Genomic DNA, 26364 nt, shown 5'->3' with positions numbered 1-26364 from the left:
GCAATATTTCTTTTGTAAAATGTTTGTACATAGGTTGTCTTTGATACTGCTGTTGTGATTTTAAAAAAACAGAATGTAATAAAATATGAAAAAGGCACAAACCAAAAGATGGAGTTTGTGAAAACTTGCTCCAGGTTTATATCAAAAAAAAAAACCACAAAACCCACCTTTGAACCCACATCTGCCTGTAGTTACTACTCTACTTCTCTGCTTTCCTTCTCAGTTAAACCTTTGGAAAGAGTTGGATTCAGGGACTTCCCTGGTGGCGCAGTGGTTGAGAATCCGCCTGCCAATGCAGGGGACACGGGTTTGAGCCCTGGTCCGGGAAGATCCCACATGCCGTGGAGTGGAGCAACTAAGCCCGTGCGCCACAACTACTGAGCCTGCACTCTAGAGCCCACGAGCCGCAACTACTGAAGCCCGCGCGCCTAGAGCCCAAGCTCTGCAACAAGAGAAGCCACCGCAATGAGAAGCACGTGCACCACAACAAAGAGCGTGCAGCAACAAAGACCCAACACAGCCAAAAATAAATAAATTTATTAAAAAAAAAAAAAAGAGTTGGCTTCATCACAGTCTCCCTTTCTCCACCTCTACCACTCAATCATCTCCAGCCACCATGCCACTGAAACTGATATTAGGTCACTAGTGACCTCCATGTTGCCAAATTCAGTGATCTTTTTTCTTCGTGCTCAGCCTCTCAACAGCCTTTGAAACATCTGATCACTACCTTCTTTTTGAAACTTTCCTCTGGCTGCCAGGACACCACATTCCTCATCTTCCTACCTCACTGATTGCTTCTTCTCAAACCTTTGTTTTATAGTTATATCCTCCTCTACCCAATCTCTAAATGCCGGTGTACTCTAAAGGTGAGTTCTGGGTCCCCTTCTCTTCCCTAGTCACACAATGTCTCTAAGTGATCACATTTATGACCGTGCTTTTAGATATGGGTTTGTCACCACTTACATAGGGATTGGGTTCTAAAGTCAGCTCATAAAGAAAAAAAAAACTCATGAAGTGTAATTACTCTTGGAAACTCCTTAAATCACCTATAAACTACAGAAGTTGTGGTTTCATACATGTTGATTTTACACATGATTGTGGCCGTATTTATGTGCCAAACTGAAGACCAACACTCCATTTCCTAAAAAACTCAGTTGATTTTTTTCCCTTGCCATGTTGAGATAAATTGTTTTTATTGAGCAATAGATGAAAAAGTACTTGGGGCTTTCATTTAGGAGCCACATTTCATGAAAACTACTTGTTTTTAAAGAGCAGACACAATTGGAACAGCAAGCTGCTCCCACAATGAGAGAATTGGGGACTGACTCCATCTGAGGGTACAGCAGACTCACATCTCTCATCTCATCCTCACTCCACACTTGCTTTACTTGAGTGTAAAGGAATCACACAGTTTAAAGTACTTCTCACACTCTCTGGCTGAATATGTATAACTCAATTTTAATAAGTTAAATGCTTGTTTGGTATGATTCCATTGTACCATTTATATGTTGATGACTCCTAAATTTATTTTTCTAGCCCTGACCTTTTCCCCTGAGCTTCAGATTCATGGAATCAACTACCCACCTCAACATCTCCACTTAAGGTCAACGAGGCATCTTAACATGCCCAAAACATAAAAACTGATTCCACCCCCCATGCCTCATCCTCACACACAAAAAAGCTGTTCTCCTTTCAGTCTTTCCTAGCTCAGTAAATGGCATGCCACCTACCCCAGATTTCAAACAAAAAACCTAGGAGTATTTCCTCCCTTTCCTTCACCTCCACATGAAATTCATCAGGTGAATTTAGACCTACCTCCAAAATATACCCCAAATCTATCCATTTAACTCCATCAGCACAGATACCACCCTGATCCCAGCCACTATCATCATTTCTACTTTGACTGACCTGTTTCCACTCTTACCCTTTCTATGGTCCAACCTCCAAATAGCCAGAGTAATCTTTTACAAAGCATTCACTCATTCATTCATCAAATATTTACTGAGAGCACACAGGAACTGGGGATACAGCAGTGAAGCAAATTAGATCTCTGTGCTCCTGGACTTCATTCTAGAAGGGGGAGGCAACTCATAAGTAAATAATTTTGTACAGTACAAATACAATGAAGAAAATAAATACAAAATGTAATTAACTAAGTCATGTTGCACTCTCAGTAAAAAAATTTGAATAGCTTCCTAGCATGCTTAGATTAAAATCCAAATTCCTTACCATGACCTTGTTATAAAAGTCTATGAGATCGGGGCTTCCCTGGTGGCGCAGTGGTTGAGAATCTGCCTGCCAATGCAGGGGACCCGGGTTCAAGCCCTGGTCTGGGAAGATCCCACATGCCGCGGAGCAACTAGGCCCGTGAGCCACAATTACTGAGCCTGCGCGTCTGGAGCCTGTGCTCCGCAACAAGAGAGGCCATGATAGTGAAAGGCCCGCGCACCGTGATGAAGAGTGGCCCCCACTTGCCACAACTAGAGAAAGCCATCGCACAGAAACGAAGACCCAACACAGCCAAAAATAAATAAATAAATAAATAAATAAATTAATTAAAAAGTCTATGAGATCTGATTTTCATTTGTCCCTTCAACCCAATCTGTACCACTCTTCCTCACTGCAACTTGGCTCCAGTCACCCTGGCCTTCTTTCTATTTTCTCAATGTTCCAAACCTTTTTCCTTCTTCAGGCCATGTTTCCTGTGTCTGGAATGCTGTTTCCCATATCTGGGAAAGGCTGCCTCCTCTTAGATCAAATATCACTTCATCAGAATGAACCTGACTAATCTACCTAAAAGTGGCTCCTCTCCCCTTTCTCTATCAATTACACTGTTTCGTTTCATAGCACTTTTCTCTTTCAGGAATTATTCTGCTTATTTATTTGTTAACATCTTCCATCTCCACTAAAATATAAGTTTCCCGAGGTGAGATTCCTGGGGTGTTGTTTACCAAACTATCCCTAAAAGTGTAGAACAGTGCCCGGCTTAAGAGGATCTTGATAAATACTTTTTTAAAGAACAAATAAAAAACAACGGACTGTACGACGATAAAAACTCCCAAACTCTCACAGCCGCCAGGCTCCGCCCCCCGGAGCCACTTCCGCTCAAGGTCCAGCCCCAGACCTTCCGGGGGGGGGGGGGAGTCCTCTGCGCAGGCGCCGTGCGACCGCGGAGCTTTCTGGGAAAAGATGGATGCTCATGACCTGTTTCGCCGGCTCGGCGCGGGGGCCAAATTCGACGTGAGACGCTTCTCGGCGGACGCTGCCCGATTCAAGGTACTGTGTGCAAGGCGTCAAAAGCCCGAGTAACTGAAAAGGGGCAGGTGCCGGAGAAGGAACTGGCTGCTGGGGGAGCCGGCACTCGGAGACCCCGTGGCCTGGCTGTGGGGCATTTTCCCTCCCTTGGCGTTCAGCTTACTGCAGCTTTCTGAATGAACTCTTTTTCCCATCGTTCTGTAGACTTTGTTGGGTCTAGCAAGGAAACGTTTCCTCCCGGCCTCCTGAGTTTATTCAAAGCACAGTTAGAATCCTACTTTCAGAAGTTATCTTTTCTCCGAAACTGTTGGAGAAGAATTTGAAAAACAGTAACAACCCCAAACGGAGAGAACAGATGATTTCACTGTAGTCTCTCCAGGTTTGTCCTGGCATGCGTGTGCCTTTAGTGGGCATGTTTTTTTTTTATTCCCGCAACTTCATGGCGTGTTAAGTAACCAATGAGAAGAGCGATTTAGAAATGGGAGATCTTACATAGGGAAGTAGTGAGTGGTAAATCGGGAGTAGTTAGGGCCCAATTGTGGAAAATCTTGAATATCAAAATTTCTTGGTTATTGGGACTAGGGCCATTTGGGTGTGTGTGCAACACGTGTGTTTCTTCTTTCTCTGTCTGACGGCATAGCGTAGTTGTTAAGTGTTTGAACTCTGGAACCAGATTATTCAGGTTCAAATCCTGGGTCTGCCAGTTACTAGTTTTGAGACCTTGGTCAAGTTACTTAACCTCTTAATGCCTCGATTTTCTCATCTGTGATATTGCTATTTACCTCGTTAGGGTTGTTGAAGGAAGAAGGAATTTAATGTATCTAAACATGCTTAGAAATCTGCCTGACAGCATGTAAGTATTATGCTTATAAGTGTTAGTTGCTATTATGATTATTATTATTTTATAAGGTCAGAAAAGGTATCATCTTGGATTCCATTTGCCCAAACACACACTTAGCTCAAACAAATATTTGGTGAAAGATAAAAAAGATGGGGAGTCATTGTACCCACACCCTTACTGCCAACACTGCTAGGGTGAAAACAGTGCCAGTCTGTCTATAGATTTCATTTGAAATTTTCTGGGTTTTAGATAGGAAAAAGGAAATATGACTTTGATTCTTCGGAGGTGCTACAGGGACTGGACTTTTTTGGAAACAAGAAGTCTGTTCCAGGTGAGTGTGAAGCATCAAGAACTCATCAGGAGCTACAAGATGAAGAGAAAAATGAAGAGAGCCTAACTGAAAGGAAGAGGGAGCAGAACAAGAAAAAGAGGAAGAAGATGACTTCAGGTTAGTGCTTGATGTATGTTTTTTTTCTTTTTTTTGTCAATTACAAAAATTATGCAAGCTTATGATTATACCTCAGACAGTATACAGCTATTTGTCAGTTGATGGCATTCAGGTTGTTTCCAGGTATTTGTGATTACAAATATTGCTACAATAAGATACCTGTACATATATCTTTTTGTACAGGTGCTGTATTTCTGTAATTAGCATCCTAAACGTGAATTCACTAGGTGAAAGGGCATGCACACTTCTTTCTTTGAACAGATGCAAAATGACTTCCCACAGCCATGTCAATGCTGGATACTGTTGGTCTTAACTTTTTTAGCCAATCTCACGAGTGAAACTTTTTTAATTTGTATTTTCTTTTTTTTTTTTTTAATTTATTTAATTTATTTATTTTTGACTGCATTGAATCTTTGTTGCTGAGCACAGGCTTTCTCTAGTTGCGGCGAGCAGGGGCTACTCTTCGTTGCAGTGCGTAAGCTTCTCATTGGGTAGCTTCTCTTGTTGCAGAGCACGGACTCTAGGCTCGTGGGCTTCAGTAGTTGTGGCTCGCAGGCTCTAGAGCGCAGGCTCAGTAGTTGTGGTGCATGAGCATGAGTTGCTCCACAGCATGTGGGATCTTCCCAGACCAGGGCTCGAACTTGTGTCCCCTGCATTGGCAGGCGGATTCTTAACCATTGCGCCACCAGGGAAGCCCTGTATTTTCTGTATTTTCTTGATAACTGGTGAGGTTGAACATCTTTTCATAGGCTTTGTTGGATATTTACATTTCAAGTTTTGTGACTTTTTTGTTTTTACACTTTGCCTGTTTTTCACAAGGTTTTTTTCTGTACTCAACAATAGGGGTATTTACCTTTTTTCTTTGTCTATTACATCTATTAAGTTTCCTAGCCATTTTACCTTTTTAATAAACTGAATACACATGGTTTTAAAAAGTTATACAATGGTGAAAAGTAAATTTTCTTTCCACTATTTTGTCTCTAGTCCCCTATTTCTCCAGAGGCAACCACTGTTAATCAGTTTCTTAGGTATTTTCCTAGAGATATTCTATTCACATGTATTTATACCTCGCTTAAAAAACGTGAATGATAGTGTGCTCTGTATGCTGTTCTGTTCTGAACCTTCCCTACCCCTACTCCTTTTATAAAAAACAATATATCTTGGAGATTGTTTGGAATGAGTAGGAAGTGCACTGCCTTGTTCATTTTAACATAGCATAGAATCCCATTGTACATTCTGTAACTGATTTAACAAGTTCCTATGTGATGGGCATTTAGTTTGTTTCCTCACTTTTGCTGTTACAGTGTTGCAATAAATGTTTTACTTTGTGTGTATGTGTGGGTATATGTGTCTGATAAATTCTTAGAAGTGGAATTTCATAGTTAACAAGTCATGTTACTTTCCTGGCTACAAGGAAGTTTAATAAAGCCTTACACCGAGATGAATTGAAAAAAGACCTGACACCAGCTTAGGTTGCCCTGTTTTCCTGGGCAACCAGAAACACCCAGATCTATGTCCTATAACCATTTAGCAACAGGTGTGGATAGACATATATATAGTTTTAATTGGAAAATTCAAGATCTTGTGGATGAGTAATGATTCAGATCTATTAATGCCAACTGTCTCATAAAAGGGAGCAAAATTTTATTTTTTTAAAAAGTCTTTCCAAAAAAAGAAGTCATTCCAATTGGTGATGCCCACCAGCGATGTACGAGAGTTTTCTTTTTATATTAATTTGCCTCCTCATGCAGTATTGCACCTTTTTCCTGTTAATATTGTTCATCTGTGTCTCTTTTTAATTTGTTAGGCCTTATATATATTAAGGAAATTAGCTCTATTCTAGCATACTATGTATACAGATATGTTTTCTAGTTTGTTCCTTGTCACTTATCATCTTTATTTATTTATTGCCATTTTATGTGTTAAATTTATCTTTTCCTTTATGGTTTTTTGGTTTTGTTTTTGCATTCTAAGCATTAAGCTTATTTTAAAAAAATTCTCCCATGTTTACTTATTTGTGGTTTCATTTTGTTATATTGAAATCTTTGACACTCTGGGATTTTATTTGGTATAAGGAATGAATGAGGAACTAATTAATTTTTTTCCAGATGGCTAGCTAATTGTCCTAATATATTGATATTACATCTTCTCCCCGTTGGATTTAAATACAACTTTTATTGTAACTTATTTCCCATATATATTTGGGTCTTTTGACTCTATTCTATTTCATTGATTTCTAATTCTGTATTCCTACACCAGTACCAGCTTGTGTTAATTAATGTGGCCTTACTTTATAAATTCCAATAGAGTGGTATGGCATACTCTTTTTATTGATTGGGCAACTGGATATTTTCTCCCTAAAGTGATCTATAGAGTCAGTGCAAACCCAGTTAAAACTCTAGTAGGCTTTTTTGGTAGAAATTGAAAAGGATTTTTTTTTTAAATAAACATGCAGTTACCACGTGACCCACCTATTCCACTCCTAGAATTTACCCAAGAGAAAGGAAAATGTATGTCCTCACAAAGACTTGTACACAGGTGTTCATAGTGGCTTTATATGTAATAGCCAAAAACTGGAAATGACTCAAATGTCCTTCAACAAGTGGAGGATAGACAAATTGTATATCCATACAATGGAATACTACTTGTAAATAAAAAGTTAAAATTATTGATACATGCTCCAACATGGATGAATCTCAAAATAACTATCCTGAGTGAAAGAAACCATACTAAATTTATTAAATACTATATGATTCCATTCATATAAAATTCCAGGGAAAAAAAAGCTAATTAATCAACAGTGACAGAAAACAGGGGACTTCCCTGGTGGTCCAGTGGTTAAGACTGTGCTTCCACTGCAGGGAGCACGGGTTCAATCCCTGGTCAGGGAACTAAGATCCCACATGCTGTGCGGCACGGCCAAAAAAAAAAAAAGAAAGAAAGAATACAGGTTTTTACCTAGGGTTGGACAGATGCATTATAAGGGGCCACAAGGAAATTTTGGGAAGTGATGGAAATAGTCTTAAATGTGGTGATGGTTTAACAGGTGTATACATAATGTCAAAATGCCTCAAATTGTATACTTTAAATATATGCAGTTTATTGTGTTGGTTGTACATCGGTGAAGTTGAAAAAATTTAAAAGAAATTCCAGAAGTAGTCTTTGCTCATTACTCTTCTTAGAATTTTTTAGATATTCGTACATATTTATTTTCCCATGTAAACTTTAAAGTCAGCTCCTCCAGTTACCAAAACAATCCTATTATTACTTTTCATTGAACTAGTGTTATTTATAGATTTAGTGAGAATTGCTCTCTTTATAATATTGAGTAGTCCTTAAGTATTGTGTTTATTGCTATTATAAGTGAAATCTTTTCTTGCATCATATTTATTTTCTAGCTGGTTGTGGATATAGAAAAGCTGGCTGCCTCATTGACATCTCTTATTGTTTAAATAGTTTTTGAATTAATCCCTTATTGTTTTCAAGTGTACGTTTAGGTACATATTACAAAGCTGAAATAACTAAAAAGAAAAAAAAGGGAAGAGAGTGAGCTTCAGAGCTCTGATTTTACCAACACACAACTTGCTTCTCCTTTCCCATTTTATTTATTTATTTATTTTTATTTTTGGCTGCCTCGGGTCTTTGTTGCTGCGCGCGGGCTTTTCTCTAGTTGCGGTGAGCAGGGGCTACTCTTCGTTGCAGTTTGCGGGCTTCTCATTGGGTGGCTTCTCTTGTTGCAGAGCACAGGCTCTAGGCGCGCGGGCTTCAGTAGTTGTGGCTCTCAGGCTCAGTAGTTGTGGCTCGCGGGCTCTAGAGCACAGGCTCAGTAGTTGTGGCGCATGGGCTTAGTTGCTCCGCGGCATGTGGGATCTTTCCGGACCAGGGCTCGAACCCATGTCCCCTGCCCTGGCAGGCGGATTCTTAACCACTGCACCACCAGGGAAGTCCCTCTCCTTTCCCAATTTTTATACCTCCTATTACTTTCTTTCATCCAGTTACAACTACTAGTACTTTTTCTTTTGTTTAGTGGAAGGTATGGCCTGTTTGTGCCACCTAAGAATGTTGCACTTAAAATCTTTTAATTTTTAAAAAATATATTTTAGAAATTACTTCTCAAGAAGTTTCTACTATACAGTGGATATCATCTGTGGAAGCAAAGATTGAAGATAAAAAAGTTAAAAGAGAAAATAAACTAACGTCAGGAAAGTTGGAGCAGCTCAGAAAAGAAAAGGTTAGAAAAATGTCCTCATCCAATTGTTTTTCTGGCCTAATGACTTTTTCGCTATCCTTGGGTTATTCTGTTGGTAAAAGCGAGTATGGTTTTGTTAAGATAGAAGATTACTTACATTAGGTTAGATTTTACTTTAATGGAAACTTCAAGCAAAGTAGTATTTGTGCTGTGGCTAAAATTTTTAAAGTTTGAAATTCTTGAAAGTATCTTGAAATCTTGAAACTTAGGTCAAAATTGATGATGTGTTTAGAATTAAATTTTTAAAATTTCTTATTCCCTTTTGATAAACATAAAATTGGCCCCCTTTCTCCTTTATGTTAAGCTCACACTGGTTTAGAAGGATTTCCTCTGACAGGGATTTGAGAGTTAGAATTCTTAAGAAACCTATTTTATAACTTGAGACTAGGAGGAGTAGAATTCAGAAGAAACAACAAATATGCCATTGTCGCGTTTGCTGCGCTCCTGTCATATTGCAGATGGAGAGTATTGTTCAGCTCATTTAGTAATCCCAAATGTAGAATTTCGCTGTCTGGATCAGAGAATGGGAAAACAAAAAAAATCAACATCACTGGATTCTGCTTTTGGCACTCAGTCTTAATAAGTAGAGTTTAGGGTAGATCATTAAAAAGCATTGGCACTTGTATGCTAAGTGCCATATAAAGACAATAGATTGATTCAGTGCCTGCCTTCTAGAAGTTTACATAAGATTGTGACTGTGACAGTAGCACATTAATATGAATAACACATTATTCATGGCATTGACACATTAATATGAGGAAAGTGTGGATAGATAGGTTTCATTGTTATGAAGGTCTTCCTTCTATGAAAGGGCACAAATTATACCTAATATCTGTATCTTGTAGGGATTGGACTTTAACCAGAAAGTTTCATATGCTACTAAAGCTTATCCCAGAAACTGTTACTGTTGCTTTACAACATCTGACAATGTATTTGACCACATTCATGGCGACTCCTTTATTTCACTTTTCAGATAAACTTCTTCCGGAATAAACATAAAATTCATGTCCAAGGAACTGATCTTCCTGACCCAATTGCTACATTTCAGCAACTTGACCAGGAATTTAAAATCAATTCTCGACTGCTTCAGAACATTCTAGATGCAGGCTTCCAGATACCTACACCAATCCAAATGCAAGCCATTCCAGTTATGCTGCATGTGAGTATGAAGGCCTATAAGTGAGTATGCGTGCGTGTGTATGTGTGTGTGTGTTCATTCTCTTTCCTCTGTCTTTGAAATGTGTATGTGTGTTCATTCTCTTTCCTGTGTCTTTGAAATCTTCCTTTCTGCCTTATCTCCCCTTGTTGAAATCCTACCCTTGCTTTCAAGGTCCATCTCTAATACCTGTGCCTCCATAAGATTTGTCTTGATCACTACTGCTAGATGTGATCTTTTTCCTTTACCAACAGTTTCCCCTACCACCCAGTTCTCCATGTGTTTTCTTTTTCTTGCAACATTTGTCTTACACTTTACACTACTATGTATTTGCACTAATTATATTCATCTTTTCCATTTAACTAAGAGTGTTAATCTTCTGAGGATAGGGACTGTGTTCTGTTTTTTCATCCGTGGTTTAGTTTATAATATTCGAGAACTATTTCAGAAATACAGAATTCTTGTACACAACCTGACTTTGTTTTTATCCCAGTACTTTTTATTATTGAAGTCTATTTAAGTGCCCAAAAAATGCATAGATTTCAAGTGCACAGTTCAGTGAGTTTCAACAGTGCATACCCTATGTAACCATCAACTCAGTGAAGATGCGTAACATTTCTGTCACTCCAAACAGTTCTCTCATACCCCTTCCATTCAGTCCTCACCTGACCCCCGCCCAGAGGTAAGCACTTTTCTGGTTTCTATTGCCATGTTTTAGTTTTGCCTCTTATAGAATCATATAAGTGGAATCATTCATTATTTACTCTTTTTGGTTTCTTTCACTCTAATACTGTTTTTGAGATTCCTCCATGTTGCATATATCAGTAGTTTGTTACTGAGTAGTATTCTGTTGTATGACTATACCATAATTTGTTTATGTGTTGTTGATAGAGGTATGAGTTAACTTAGATTTTTGGAAATTAAGTTTTTCTGAGGTTTCTTTTTATAGTGGTGAGAGCTGACTTTTTTCCCCAACATAACCAAGATGGCCTTCAGTTCTAGTAACCAGAGGATATGAGTTCCCTCTCTCCTCATCCATACTAATCCTTTTCATTTTCTTTGGGAACTGAAATAAGAATATGTTTGAATGATGTTGTTGACTGACATTATAGTAAATTTGCTTTTAGTTTTCATTTAAGGTTGTTTCTGTAGTGACCTTAACTTAAAGCTTTAAAAATCACAGTGACCAAAAAAAAAAATCACAGTGACTTTTTGAAGATTGTCACCTATAAATGACTCTGTCACTCAGGTTTTCACCACTTTTTATTTCTTACTTTTAGCCATTCTGTTACTTATTAAAACCTTCCTTAAGGATGGAGCAATGCAGATATCAGGTCAAAAAGTTGGTTTTGTAATTTTGCTTTGATAAAGAGATTTAGGGGAAAGAAAAATTGAAATAATGGAAATAAGGTTGTGATCATCTTTGGGTTTTAGTTATCTACTTTCTTCACCCAGTTCAAATGAACCTTAGTAATAATGCTCAGAAACTACTGGGGCAGTTGTAGCAGGGGTGGGTAGAAAAGCAAATATGGGAGAAGTTAGAAGAGTGATGGGAATGTGAGTGTTTGGATTTATTATGTATAATTTTGTTATTTTTATCGCTGGTAGCATTATTTGACTGGGCTCTGAAAAATTTATGTACTCTTCCTTGTACTTAATATACTCTGTTTTTAGGGTCGAGAACTTCTGGCTTCTGCTCCTACTGGATCTGGAAAGACTTTGGCTTTTAGCATTCCTGTTTTAATGCAGCTGAAACAACCCACAAACAAAGGCTTCAGAGCCCTGATTATATCACCAACACGAGAACTTGCCAGCCAGGTAAGACTTGTAGTTTCTGAAGAGGTTGTGTTTGTGTTTGTCAGTCATCTTTCTTATTTGAGGGTAATAGAAAGGTCCAAAAGAGTAAGGCCTGTGTCTTTCTCATCACGTATTCTGTTCAAAGCACACTTCTCTGTATCTTACTGCATATGGGCAAGTCTTTTAAGTCTTTTCAGTTTTATAAAATATGTTGTTCTTAACATTTATACTTTGGTATATGCTCTAAGATCCTTGAAGTTGGAAGGCTACTATAATATATAGTTCCCCACTAAAACTTTTTTTCCTCACCTAGAAAAATGAAACCTCATCTCAGTTTTTCAGAAAGTAAAACTATACAATGATCCACTCCACCCTCCCAATGTGCTTAATATAAAATACATGCCAAGTATGAAATAGTTTTATAACAGTACTGTATTGTACAAACAAATGTAACAGAATGGAAGAGTTTTGGTTTTATCTCTTGGAACTAGTTTACTAGACCGGAAGAAACTACTGCATCTTACTTGGTATTGACGTTCCAAAATGCTGAGATTCCAGGTTAATGTACAGATTACTATGGGCTTAATTTCAGATATTCATGGGTTGATACTAGATTTATTTTGTTAATAATGAAAAAGAGACTATACATCTTATCCAAGTATTTTAGCAGCTAATGTTTTTATCATTTTCTGATTTAGATTCACCGAGAGTTAGTAAAAATATCTGAGGGAACAGGATTCAGGATACACATGATCCACAAAGCAGCAGTTGCAGCCAAGAAATTTGGACCTAAATCATCTAAGAAATTTGGTAAGGGGTTCATGCTTGAGATATAAGGGATTTGGAAATTACAAGTATCCTAATTGCTACCTAGAAGTTCTTAAAGTGTAGTTAGTTTGATTTTTAGAAAAGCTAAAAGAGATCTCCTCCTTATCCCCACCCAGTAGTTATATAAATATATACCAGTGGTTCTCAACCAGAGGTGATTCTGCCCTTCACCCCCACCTCACCCTCTACCCCAGGGATACTTGGCAATATCTGAAGACATTTTAAGTCATCACAGCTGGGGAGAGGTGCTACTAGTATAGGGACAGAGCCAGGGATGCTGTTAAACATCCTACAACGCACAGGTCAGCCTCCTACAACAAGGAGTTGTCTGAACCAAAATGTCAGTAGTGCTGAGGTTGAGAATCCCTGCTTATTCTATTGATTTTTAATCTGCCATGGAAATATTCTGCAGATAAGATTGGTTTACATCCCTACTCTTAGATCAGCCAGAGAATCTGTTTTACTTGTCTTTTATCTTGAGCTTCTGAGTAAAATTGCATTTAAGGAAAAGTATTTTCCTGAAAAACAAACAAATGTTTGATAAGCAAACTGGTAGATTATAGTATTCTTGCCTCTTAGAAGCTGAGAAGGCAGATCAAATAAAAGGAGGGTAAGGATGTAGTAGTTTGTGCTATGATGGATTAAAAAAATATGTATATTAGCTTATTGTGTTGTTGGTGTAGTGCATATAACCACTTCTCCCCACCTGAGGTTATTAACAGAAATTCAGGAGACTTAATCCCTAATTCAAGAGGGATGAATGTTGTTTTTGCAATTTGTACCATTTATTTTTCCTTATAGATATTCTTGTGACTACTCCAAATCGACTAATCTATTTATTAAAGCAAGATCCTCCAGGAATAGACTTAACAAGGTACGTTACTTTAATAATGTCTTTTATGTGTGTTTTTCATTAAATGGGTTATATTTTGTCCTCAACTACTTGTATTATTGCTCTTTGGAGCTTGCTATGTTGGTGCTGAGGAAAATGGTTTTCATTAAACTCATAGAAAAGTAACTATCCTGGTCTGGAAGAAAGTTAACAGATTCCGATAAGCAGTTAGTACAGAATTCCCCTAGAAATTTTCACATCTTTCAGCAATGGTGATGGTGTTCATAAGGTTTATCTGAGCTGCTGTCATGGCCAATGGAACCTCATATCTTTGGGGCTAATGGAATAGGTTCATTAATTTATGTTTATCTTGTTTTTACCTTTTTCTTGCTTATTTTTCTTATACCTTTTTCTGGTATGATACGTAGATCTGAGAAGCATCATTGTGGTTTGACTTCTTCATGTGTTCCCACAGGTAGTGAAGCATCTTGGATATTTCAGTTCAATACCCACAAGTTTTTTTTTTTTATTTCTTAGTGTTGAATGGCTGGTAGTTGATGAATCAGATAAACTGTTTGAAGATGGCAAAACTGGGTTCAGAGACCAGCTGGCTTCCATTTTCTTGGCCTGCACATCCCACAAGGTCAAAAGAGCTATGTTCAGTGCAACTTTTGCCTATGATGTTGAGCAGTGGTGCAGACTCAACTTGGATAATGTCATTACTGTTTCCATTGGAGCAAGGTAATTGTTCTTCCACATTATCCCACTCATTTTTTAAAAAAAAAAAGTCATTATTTTAGACTAAAAGAGATAGGTTGTGTGGCCTAAGATTGATAAAAAGAGTTTGACTGAAAGAAATATATTCTTTAAAGTCAAGATTGATTAAGGATTTTCTATTTTAGAATAATCCAAAGGGAGATTCTCATATTGTCATATTAATATTCCTATCCTCATGCGTTTAGTTGGTTTTTCCAATCCACAAAGTATGACACGAGCTCTGTGGCCGCCCAAAGGATTTAATCTCATTGATGGCTTAACAAAGTAGGGCCACAGAGAAGGAAGCTGATGTTACTGAGCCACTTGATTTATAATTGCTTTTTAAAAATATTTTGGGGAGCATTTATGCTAAATGGTAGAGAAAAGTCTTATGAAATTATGATACTGCCACTTGATATACTATAATGCAACGTGTGAAATGGTCAGAGTGAAGACTGTAGCTATATGAAAAAGTGCTTGCAATACCATGTTAAGTAAAAAAGAAGCCAAATGAAACAGTAAAGAATATCCTCTCTACTTTCAACAAAAAACTCCTGTGTATAAAAAGAAAAATAGAACAAATTAACCATAAACATAATGATAAAGGCAGATAACAGAATGGAAAAAGTATTTATACATGGTATAGAGTGTTAATAAAACCTAAAGATACCTCACCCCAACTGTTTGTCAATAAGTAAACCTTTGCTAACCATTAAGAAAAAAATTTAGGCATATGTAACAACCCCCTTTAAAATGTTCTCATTTTACCCAATAATTTTACTTCTAGAAAGATTTTGTAAGTAATTAGACACATGAAAATTTATGACTAGAACACAACAAAATGTCAAAGTTTATTCTAAAATGGTAGAATTGTGGGTAATTTATTTGTTTTTGTCTTTATTTTTTTTAATTTTCTTGAGAGAACATTTTTATAATCATAACAAAACATTCAAAGACCTAAATAGAAATTTCTCCAAAGACATCTAGATGGCCAATAGGCACATGAAAAGATGCTCAACGTCACTAATTATTAGAGAAATGCAAATCAAAAGTACAATGAGGTATCACCTCACACCAGTCAGAATGGCCATCATCAAAAAGTCTACAAAGAATAAATGCTAAGAGAAACTAACACAACATTGTAAATCAACTATACACCAATAAAAATTTTTAAAAGAAAAAAGAATAAATGCTGGAGAGGGTGTGGAGAAAGGGAACCCTCTTACATTGTTGGTGGGAATGTAAATTGGTGCAGCCACTATGGAAAATAGTATGGAGGTTCCTTGAAAAACTAAAAACAGAATTACCATATGATCCAGCAATCTCAACTCCTGGGCATATATGCAGAGAAAACTATAATTCGAAAAGATACATGCACCCCAGTGTTCGTAGCAGCACTATTTACAATAGCCAAGACATGGAGGCAACCTAAATGTCCATTGAGAGATGATGGGTAAAGAAGATGTGGTGTACACACACACTCAAACACACACACACACAGGAGTATTACTCAGTCATAAAAAAGAATGAAATAATGCCATTTGCAGCAACATGGATGGACCCAGAGATTATCATACTAAGTGAAGTAAGTCAGACAGAGAAAGACAAATATCATATGATATCACTTATATGTGGAATCTAAAAAATGATACAAATGAACCTATTTACAATGCAGAAACAGACTTACAGACATAGAAAACAAAGTTACGATTACCAAAGGGGAAAGGCAGAGGTGGGGATAAATTAGGAGTTTGGGATTAGCAGATACAAACTACTGTATATAAAATAGATAAACAACAAGGTCCTACTCTATAGCACATGGAACTATATTCAGTATCTTGTAATAAACTATAATGGAAAAGAATCTGAAAAATAATATACACACACACACACACACACACACACACACATACACACACACACACATATAACTGAATCACTTTGCCGTACACCTGAAACTAATATAACATTGTAAATCAACTATACTTGGATTGAAAAATTTAAAAAAAGAATGAACAAAACATTTAAAAATAACAACTGTCTTTAAGTTAAAATATAAATAATTAGGTACTTATATTGACAGTGGAAAAAGGTCATTCTGTTGGAGTTGTGTGTAAATTTTTTCATTTATTTAGAATTAAAGGGGGGAAACAAAAATCAGCTCTTGCAAACTACAAGGGATGTTTTCTTCTTAGGAATTCTGCAGTAGAGACTGTAGAACAAGAGCTTCTCTTCGTTGGGTCTGAGACTGGAAAACTTCTGGCCATGAGAGAACTTGTTAAAAAGGTATATTTGGACTACATTCTTGAGCTTTGTTAATGTTCACCAAGCCTCGTATTACTAGGTGTAATATTACTAGCAATTACTTGTATTACTAGCCTTGGAAGACGGATTTATTATGAACACTTAACTTCCTGGCAGACCCTTGACTGGGGCTCTGCTGGGTCTCCCGCCTCCTGCTGGCAGTTTTGGGGGTCTCTCTGTCCCAGCTTCTCCCTGCCCACATCCTAACTCCCATCCAGAACTGGCTGCAGGGCCCCCAGCTCTCCTCCCTGTCCCCAGGTAGGGTGGTCAGTGCTGTGGCCTGGGTCCCTGAGCTGTATGCTATTGAGGGGGTCCTGCCGCAGGATTTCTGGGTGGGCCCCCCTCCGTGCCCTGGCTGTTTCCATATTTCAGCTGAAATAAAAGGTTTTAGAAAGTTTTAAACAAAAATAAAAGGGAGGCTGAGCGCTATTCCTGCGTCATATTTAGTAATCCAGTGGTAAATCGGTAAGAAGCACATTGGAGCAACTCTTGTCTCGAAGGGGAGAGGCTCTCCTCTCAGAATATATTAAGATTTCTGTTCCCAGCTCTGGGTAGGCCAAGAAAAGACCTACCTGCTGCCCTGAATGCCTCCTTTTTCCACACCAGCCAGCACACTGCTGGTTCTGTTCCAGACCACCACAGTAAAGCCAATGTCACAATAAAGTGAGTCACAGGAATTTTCTGGTTTCCCAGTGTATAGAAAAGTTATGTTTACACTATATTGTAGTCTGTTAAGTGTGCAATAGCATTATGTCTAAAAAACAATGTACCTACCTTAACTTAAAAATACTTTATTGCTGGGGCTTCCCTGGTGGCACAGTGGTTAAGAACCTGCCTGCCAATGCAGGGGACACGGGTTCGAGCCCTGGTCCAGGAAGATGCCACATGCCGCGGAGCAAATAAGCCTGTGCGCCACAACTACTGAGCCTGCGCTCTAGAGCCTGCGAGCCACAACTACTGAAGCTCGCACGCCTAGAGCCCGTGCTCTGCCACAAGAGAAGCCACCGCAATGAGAAGCCCGCACACCACAACCAAGAGTAGCCCCCGCTCGCAGCAACTAGAGGAAGCCTGTACACAGCAATGAAGACCCAATGCAGCCAAAGATAAATGAATAAAATAAATAAATCTATTAAAAAAACATAAAAGGTTACTGTTAAATGTCCTCCATTTATAAAAAAGAAAAAAATACTTTATTGCTGAAAATGCTAACCATCACCTGAGCCTTCACTGAGTCATAGCAGTAACATTAAAGATCACTCACTGATCATAGATCACAACAGCAAATATAATAATAATGAAGAAGTTTGAAATATTGCGAGAATTACCAAAATGTGATACAGAGACGTGAAGTGAGCAAATGCTGTTGGAAAAATATGGTGCCGATAGACTTGCTTGAGCATTGAGTCGCCACAAACCTTCAATTCGTAAAAAACACAGTATCTGCAAAGTGCAATTAAACAAAGTATGCCTGTATATATCTGCCCCTGAATCTCCCCCCATCACTCTGCTGGTTTCTTAGAGAACTGGGGCATTAATGAATAGGACACTAGAGTGGGGTTTTTTGTTTTATTAATGAGTTAATAGAAATGTAGTACTTACAATAGTGCTTGGCACATAATAAATGCTATTATGTGCATGTTTTACTAATGTTCTTAAGGATATCATTTGGCAATAGGAAATTTAAGGTTTTCACAGATACTCAAATGGAATTATACACCAGAGATTTTTAGCCATGTATAAACTTCAGGAGTTCTGTGAACCTTCTGAAATTATATATAATTTATATGTAAATTAAATTACATACACGGAGCCCGTGCTCTACAACAGGAGAAGCCACCACAATGAGAAGACCACGCACCGCAATGAAGAGTAGCCCCCTCTCACTGCAACTAGAGAAAGCCTGCACGCAGCAACGAAGACCCAACGCAGACAAAAATAAATAAATAAAATAAATAAATTTATTTTTTAAAAAATGACAGCTATTACATTTTAAGAAGAAACAAAAATGTTCTGAAGCACAAGCAATCAGATGATTATTTCAAAGAGTGGGCATCCACTGCTGTAGAAAGATGAAGGGGAATTAATTAGACAAGATTATTGGAATTAGCAAGATGGAGAGCCTGTACTCCACAACAAGAGAAAGAACCCATTGTAGAGAATGGATGGTGAGGAAGACAAGAGGCAGACTTGGACCTCTGGTCTAAGAAATTTGTCAATTTCTAAATTAAAATGAACCAAAATCATATGAAATACTGCAGTTATATTCTTGATTATGGATTATGTATGCTTTCTTTTAGGGTTTCAATCCACCTGTTCTTGTTTTTGTTCAGTCCATTGAAAGGGCTAAAGAACTTTTTCATGAGCTCATATATGAAGGTATTAATGTGGATGTTATTCATGCAGACAGAACTCAGCAACAGGTAAAGTCAAATGCATACTTTCAAAGCAATAAAGAGCAACTAAATTTTTTTTAATTGGCATTCAATTTATGAAGTACTTGTTTTCCATTCCTAGCGTGGTACTAAAACATTTAATGTATGTTCTGTTAACCAGAGAGATAACACAGTCCATAGCTTCAGAGCAGGAAAAATCTGGGTTCTTATTTGTACAGCCTTGCTAGCCAGAGGGATCGATTTTAAAGGTGTGAACTTGGTCATCAACTATGACTTTCCAACCAGCTCAGTGGAATATATCCACAGGATAGGTGAGTCGTGTGCCCCACCCCTCTCTCTACTCACCTCTCTTAGCACCACTACCAGTCCCTTCAACATGCTCAAGTTTTTAGTGCTGTGAAAATCCAGTGACTTGTATATGTGATTCTTGAATGTCCCATTCCGCCCAAAAGTAGGGGTTTTTTTAATGGTCTGATTTCTCTTAGGTCGAACTGGAAGAGCCGGGCATAAAGGAAAAGCTGTTACATTTTTCACTGAAGATGATAAACCATTATTAAGAAGGTAAATTAGGAGAAAAAACTTAGCATTAAGTTGGCAAAATTGATTCATTATTCTCATACACAGTTAACGGATAATTACAAAATGGCTGTGTCCCAAATTCTGTTACGATACTAGTCAAACAAATCTTAGCCATGAAAAAAAGAAAAATGATCAGAGGGCCTCGTTTTTGCCCTTCCATTGTTAGATTTTGGAAATATTCACAATGGAATATTCATTAAGTTTCAGACTCACGGGCTTCCCTGGTGGCACAGTGGTTATCTGTGCCAATCTGCCTGCCAATGCAGGGGACACGGGTTCGAGCCCTGGTCCAGGAAGATCCCACATGCCACGGAGCAACTAAGCCTGTGTGCCACAACTACTGAGCCTGTGCTCTAGAGCCTGCGCACCACAACTACTGAGCCCACGTGCCACAACTACTGAAGCCTGCGCACCTAGAGCCTGTACTCCACAAGAGAAGCCACCTTAATGAGAGGCCTGTGCACAACGAAGAGTAGCCCCCACTCGCTGCAACTAAAAAGAGCCCGCGCGCAGCAACGAAGACCCAATGCAGGCAAAAAATAATTCATTAATTAAAAAAAAAAAGTTTCAGACTCACAGAATTCTCCCAATAGCCATCACTTGATATTACTCAAAATGTAATATTAAGGTTTTTGGATTAGTGAATAGTTTAAAGTTAACCCCTGAGTCTCTTATAGCCCAGTCAAAATGATCTCTTAGCATGGGTGCATTCTTCCCATTACTCTTAGGGGCAGCTGGAGTTTTATGTTTAGTCCCAGGATCACCTGTCATAGAGGAAAAACTGTTTTAGTAACACACTCTAATATTCAGTTGTAGCCCCTTGAAGCCTGGGTAACCTATGATAGATACACTTTTAGAATCTTATCTTAATTTAGCCCATCGTCATAGATTTTAATATAGAAGCTGAGTTTCCTACATTTGGGCTGCCTACAGAAATTTTAGGCTGATGATAATTGGCAACAGTTCATATTTCTAACAAATGAAGTTGAGTTGTGGATGTAGACGGTTTGTACTTTATTCTGTTTATCAGTTTTGGTGAAGATTTTGCTTCATGCCTTCTGAGCCTTGGCTCTGTCAGCCTTGATTTTGCTGTGATCAGACTTTCACGTGTGGTGTGTAGGGGAGTACATTCCAACAGCCTAGATTCACCTGAGTTCTCAGCGACTCCAAGCATATGCATCTGATGACCCCCATATCAGTGCAACTGTGTACCTCAGTTTTCCATCTGGGAAATGGGGATAATAATAGTATTTACTACAAAGGGTTGTAAGGATTGATAAGTTACTACAGTAAGTCCCCTACATACAAACAAGTTCCGTTCTGAGAGTGTGTTCATTAAGTCCAATTTGTTCCTAAGTCCAACAAAGTTAGCCTAGGTACCCAACTAACACAACCGGCTATATAGTACATACTGTAATAGGTTTATAATAGTTTTCACACAAATAATACATAAAAAACAAACCCCAAAATAAAACATTTTTAATCTTACAGTACAGTACCTTGAAAAGTATAGTAGTACAGTACAACAGCTGGCGCTTCTTAGCAGTACCAGCTACATCACTGCTGCTTTTATGCTTGCTTCCGGACATCCTGGGCTTGAAACAAAGATACTGTACTACCGTATACAGTACTGTACAGTAAAGTACACAAAAGCACAACCACTTGTAGAGGATGTATGCATATGACAATGTACGCCAGACGTGAACTAATTTACATGATTGGGCATGCGAACGCATGTTTACATCTTTGAAAGTTCAAAACTTGAAGGTTCATGTGTAGGGGACTTACTGTATACATGAGAAGCTTGAGACCATGTCAAGCTTTATCATTTAATAAATTTAAGTGTGACTCTGACTTTAGTCAGTGTCTCATCCAAGACTGGGCTTAGTAGCTTTTTAGGGCTTGTTAAATATTCAGTAGAAACAGCTGCTATCTAAAATTTTCATCAAGACATTGATTTCAGTCCAGCAGACCGTTCTCTCAGTAATCCAGTATGACTGCATCTGGTAATAATTGGTAATAATTTATCAGAACACTTTACTGGATTACTTTTTTGTTTGTGTAGTTTTAGTTCCTCTTGTGTTGTGCAGAGGGTTTATGTACATAAACATCAGTTTGACAAGATACAAATTTACGTTTATGGGTACCTTTTTCAGTGTTGCCAATGTTATCCAGCAGGCCGGATGTCCTGTCCCAGAATACATAAAAGGTTTCCAAAAACTACTAAGGTACAATCTTGAATTTACCTGGAGCTTCTCTCTCTCTCTCTCTTTGCATATATATTCTTGATTTCACACTCTTATACATTATAGTTCTAATAATACTACTATTTTTAGAACATTTTAAGATTAAAAATTTTCCTTTTAAATATTTGTGAATACTGTCTGTTCTTTCCCTGCCAGTTTTTCATCCTTGAAATCTTAAGTATTCAGATTTTTAAAGTATTATTCAACGTGAGTGAAATATGCTGAGATTTTGTTCTAATTCATTAAACTGGTAAAAAGCAGTTAATTGGCCAAAATCAAACCCTGTTTGATTTTGTTAGCACAAGATGTAAGAGTGACACACGACATATTTTAATCATAATCAGTGCCTTTTTAAAAAGGCACTGTTAGTTTGTTAGCACAAGATATAAGAGTGACACACGACATATTTTAATCATAATCAGTGCCTTTTAAAAAACTGGTTGAATTTATCATCCCTTTGGGTTACCTCTCTAGATGCTGTTAGGTAACCTAGTATATTAAAGTGGATACAGTGGTGTCACTGTAAACCTGTAAGTGGATGAAGGAAACGAATTTTTTGAACCAAAGAACCAAAACTAGTTTTAGCTCTTTTAAATTAAGTTGCACTTAATTCAGTTCTTTCTTTGTAACTTTCAGTAAACAAAAGAAAAAGATGATTAAGAAGCCTTTGGAAAGGGAGAGCATTAGTACAACTCCAAAATATTTCTTAGAAAAAGCTAAGGATAAACGGTAAGTATATGGTAAAAGTTACTGTTTGATTCTAGCATATTCTTATAACGTAAGCATTATTTTTCCTTAGGATAGATTTTTAGAAGTAGAATTTGATAGGTCTACAGTCCATTATAGAATGTAATAAAAGTAATATATCGTAGGTTGCCTGTGATTTGGAAACTTGGATAATTCAATCTTGGAATTTTTCTTTATCTGTATATTAATGATCTGTTTTTCTCCATCCTTGAAAATATGATGTCAATTCAGTATGAATTAGAATTGCACTGTCCACCATCTCCACACAGCCTGCATCTGGGCACACTACTGAGGCCAGTAGCTAGGACTGCTGACTCACATTGATGGAGTCTTCCTTCAAGCTCCATATTCTGGGCAGGATTTCAGTAGGATCTTGGGCTTATGCTGAAGCACATTGTAACACCTCTGAACAGTATGACTTGGGTAAATTTGTAGTCATTTAGCTGAGTTTCTGAGAATTTTAAAGCATAGATTTTTTTTTTTTTTAGCATACACACAGGACTACCTTTTTTGCCTATTACTGCCAGGAAACTGCATGGTTTCATAGGGGTGGGCTAAAATATTCTGCACAGTACTATTCTTTCCACTATTTAAGGAAAAATGACACTCTTCAAAGTCTATCAGTACCAATTAATATATAACATATATAAAATGTAGGCATTTACCAAGTACTTACTGTCCACCTTCAGTCTTACTACATATATAATATGTAGTAAGGTGTATGAATGGATGTAAAATGAGACCCCTTTCCTGAAGTTAGGGAAAGGAGATTAATATACATGAAAAAAATTAGAGAATAATTTTTAAATAAAACAAGTTTAGAGAAGGGAAAAAATCATTATGGATTGGTGTAGTTACAGAAAGTTTCAAGGAAGTAGAATTATGTTCAAGGATAGGTAAAATTTAGGCATGTAGAAGGAACAAGGTGAACCCAGGCGAGAAAACTGGCCTGCACTTTCCTTCTGAGTGAAAGAGTCTGCCTGACATTTTGTATTGATTGTGGGAAATAATGTTCAGCCCCAGTACATAGACTGTACAGAGTGTCCCAAAGGGTTTGGTGGTTTTAAGCTTTAATAACTTGGGAAGAATAAATGTTGCAACCTTACAAAACTACATCATTTGAAAGATTATTTTAATTTAACTTGTACTTATTCAGTTTTGTGCGTTCTTAATACTTTTTTTTTTTTTTTCTTAATACATTTTAATTTTTATTCTTTGTGGCAACAGTTCCTGGGTGACAGACCAGTGGATTGGTAGAGAAGGTTGCCCTGCTTGGTCACCTTATCTGTCTCATTAGACTTTTTCTTGTGGTGGGCTGCTGCAGAATTGTTGCGTACACATCAGAACCTCATTCTTTGGGTGATCTTAAAGCTAGGATTGGAAATGCAATCCTTTCAGGCACTGAGCAGCAGCTGATAAAAGTTTTTACAAAGGTCGAAAATTGACTAGAGCATAAGATCATGGCTGTGTTGAACAGTAATAATAAAATCGATATTTTAAATGATGACACTTTAATTGCTGATTTTTGTAAGTTTGTAGCTTTTATGATCTGAGGTTATTAAAACTTAAAGCTGCGCTAAGACTTTGAGGACACCTGGTATAAACCTTGTCACTAGCCCTCTGCTTAAGATGCTTTGGTTCTCTCTCTATTTTCTTCACATTTAAAGGCCATACTTCTTAACATAGCATACAAACAAGACCTGATCTGAATCTAGCTTACCTTTCCACTGTAGATGTTGCTTTAATGATCCTACCCACACCTGTGGCCTCAGCTCTATGCTGATAAATCTTAAGTCCATATCTTCAAGCCCAGCTTCCCAACTGAGCTATAAACCTGAAGCCTGTTGCCTAGTGGATGTCACTTCAGGCACTGCAAACTCAAACTGGTGTAGTAGGGCGTAGGGGAGATTGGATTTGGAGCCAGAATAACTGGCTCTAATAACACCTTTTCCTGTGTGATTTTGGACAGGTCACTTCACCTCTCTAAGCCTCTTTCCCCCTATATATAATGGAAATAGTTATATAAATAATACCAGCTCTGCCACTCAGGGTTGGTGGAGGATTAAATGAATTGATATACATCTAAGAACTTTGCATTACTATACTGTAGTATGTAAATATTGATTATTTTCTCAAAACTTTTTTTCCTTTTCCTGTGTTAACAGTTAGTTGATGGCATTCACCATTCACCAAATTCTAAAATCAGACTGTCATGTCTAAAATTTTTACCAGTGTCACGTCTAATATTTATTACCAGTGTGTGATGATCAGCAAGTTACTTAACCACTCTACCTCATTTTCCACATCTGTAAAATGAGGATAATAATAGAATCTTCTTCGTAAGTTAGGAAGACTTTCTGAGTTGATACATATAAATGACTTATAAATAGTATCTGGCATTTAATCAGTGTGAACTCTTATTAATTCAGGATCAGAATCTGTCTTTTATACCATGTTGTAGTGTAGTTTACTGTGGTGTTTCTGTCTTACTTAGGTGGATGTGGTTTTCTAAAGGGCAAAGACACATCTTTGTATTCCTAGTGCCTCATATACTTGATTATACAGGAGGTTTCAGTAAATGTTTATTAAACTGGTAGAGTTTTGGAAAGCACATATATCTAAAATTTCTAATTTTAACTTTCCTTTCATTGTCACAGGAAAAAGGTCACTGGTCAGAACAGCAAAAAGAAAGTAACTCCTGAGGACAAAAGTTAAAAACAGACTTCTAAAAAGACTATATCACAAATGTGATTTTATGATTCCAGCATGAATGTTGTTTTCATGGAACACATTGTCTTATAATCACCTGTACCAAACATTTGAAATCAACCACAAGAACATGGGACTAGTGAAAAATGATCCTGAACTATCTGTGCATCATGTCAAGTTTCAATTCATAGGTGATTTTTTAAATGATCATATAATGGAAGAAACATTCATTGACATTCATGTGGTTTGAATCCAGAGCGATGCTTCTTACAGAAGAACAAAAGTTTATGCTAAAAATGACAACACCCAAATGTGGTGAACTGGATTTTTCCCTTCAAGTGTGAAGGAGGGTGTCACGTATGCTGTGGAGAGGCATTTGGAACCACATTGCGAAGTAAAGTCTTGAGATTGAATGCCCCTTCCCACCCTCTTTTTTTTTTTTTTTTTGGGTGGACAAGAAGCAGCACGGGCTGTCTACCAAGAATAAACCTCCTGCTCTCTTTATTTCACTGTTTCTTCATTTGTTGATGGCCTTTTGTGATACGAGCCACAACAAGATGCCTTTTATATGGCTGGTTATTCAAGTTCACTAGGATTTTAAATTCTTTGATCTATACATAAATATCTTTTACCTCATCCCTATCGTAGCTCAGACCTTACCTTCATAATGTTGCAGCTGTAAGATTATGGTCAGCTTCTCCCTTTCTTACTTTTTTTCCATCATTTAACCATGTTCTTTCCTGTCTCTTTCCATTTGAGATGACTTTGCTCGAAAAGTGAAAAACATTTTATCCTGATAAGGAAGAATGTTCCTTTTACTTGATCCACCTCTGGCTTCGTTCTCTTACAGCTTATCTTTCCTAAGGCTTTATGGCCCTTCATCCAGATAGTATGCAGGTCTCTGCCAAAGGTAAAGGATTATGATTATACAGTGATAGAGACTATTCACTCTTAGCAGATTTTCCTCAGTTGCTAGTTTTGTACAGTGGAATAAAAAATCGACTTCATACATGTAAGGTACTTGGAATGGTGCCTGACATGAATGTTAGTTATCAGTACTGTAATACTATAATATAGATAACCTTTTCTCAGCAACATTTGACTTAAACTTATTTATTTCCTGTATTCTCAGTCTTTTATTCTAGAGTCAGGATGGGTAGACTGCAACTTAAATATTTTAGATGAGACAAAAATTGTTCATCTTCAGAATTTATGTAAATGGAG

At 37.5% G+C, this 26364-nt stretch overlaps 1 protein-coding gene across 3 annotated transcripts; it reads left to right on the top strand.

The window, feature by feature from the left end:
- Positions 1-3166: 3166 nt before the first annotated feature.
- Positions 3167-25644, top strand: DDX52 (DExD-box helicase 52). 3 transcript variants are annotated; one of them, XM_059907734.1, is made up of 15 exons: positions 3167-3276; positions 4346-4544; positions 8648-8775; positions 9767-9952; positions 11624-11767; positions 12445-12556; positions 13376-13448; positions 13944-14147; positions 16358-16448; positions 18764-18886; positions 19020-19170; positions 19345-19420; positions 21595-21666; positions 22321-22413; positions 25089-25644. In XM_059907734.1, the coding sequence occupies exons 1-15, from the start codon at positions 3190-3192 to the stop codon at positions 25144-25146; spliced, it is 1797 nt and encodes a 598-aa protein (XP_059763717.1). In that variant the 5' UTR covers positions 3167-3189; the 3' UTR covers positions 25147-25644. The 3 variants fall into 3 exon arrangements, with proteins under 3 accessions (XP_059763717.1, XP_059763718.1, XP_059763719.1); XM_059907736.1 differs by having other exon boundaries at positions 3188-3276; positions 4428-4544; XM_059907735.1 differs by lacking the exons at positions 21595-21666; positions 22321-22413; positions 25089-25644 and adding an exon at positions 19640-19969.
- Positions 25645-26364: the final 720 nt, after the last annotated feature.

The sequence above is a fragment of the Balaenoptera ricei genome, chromosome 20 (genome assembly GCF_028023285.1).
Source record: "Balaenoptera ricei isolate mBalRic1 chromosome 20, mBalRic1.hap2, whole genome shotgun sequence".
NCBI lineage: Eukaryota > Metazoa > Chordata > Mammalia > Artiodactyla > Balaenopteridae > Balaenoptera > Balaenoptera ricei.
Note: the sequence above shows the minus strand (reverse complement) of the source record. Positions and strands in the feature narration are given on the sequence as shown.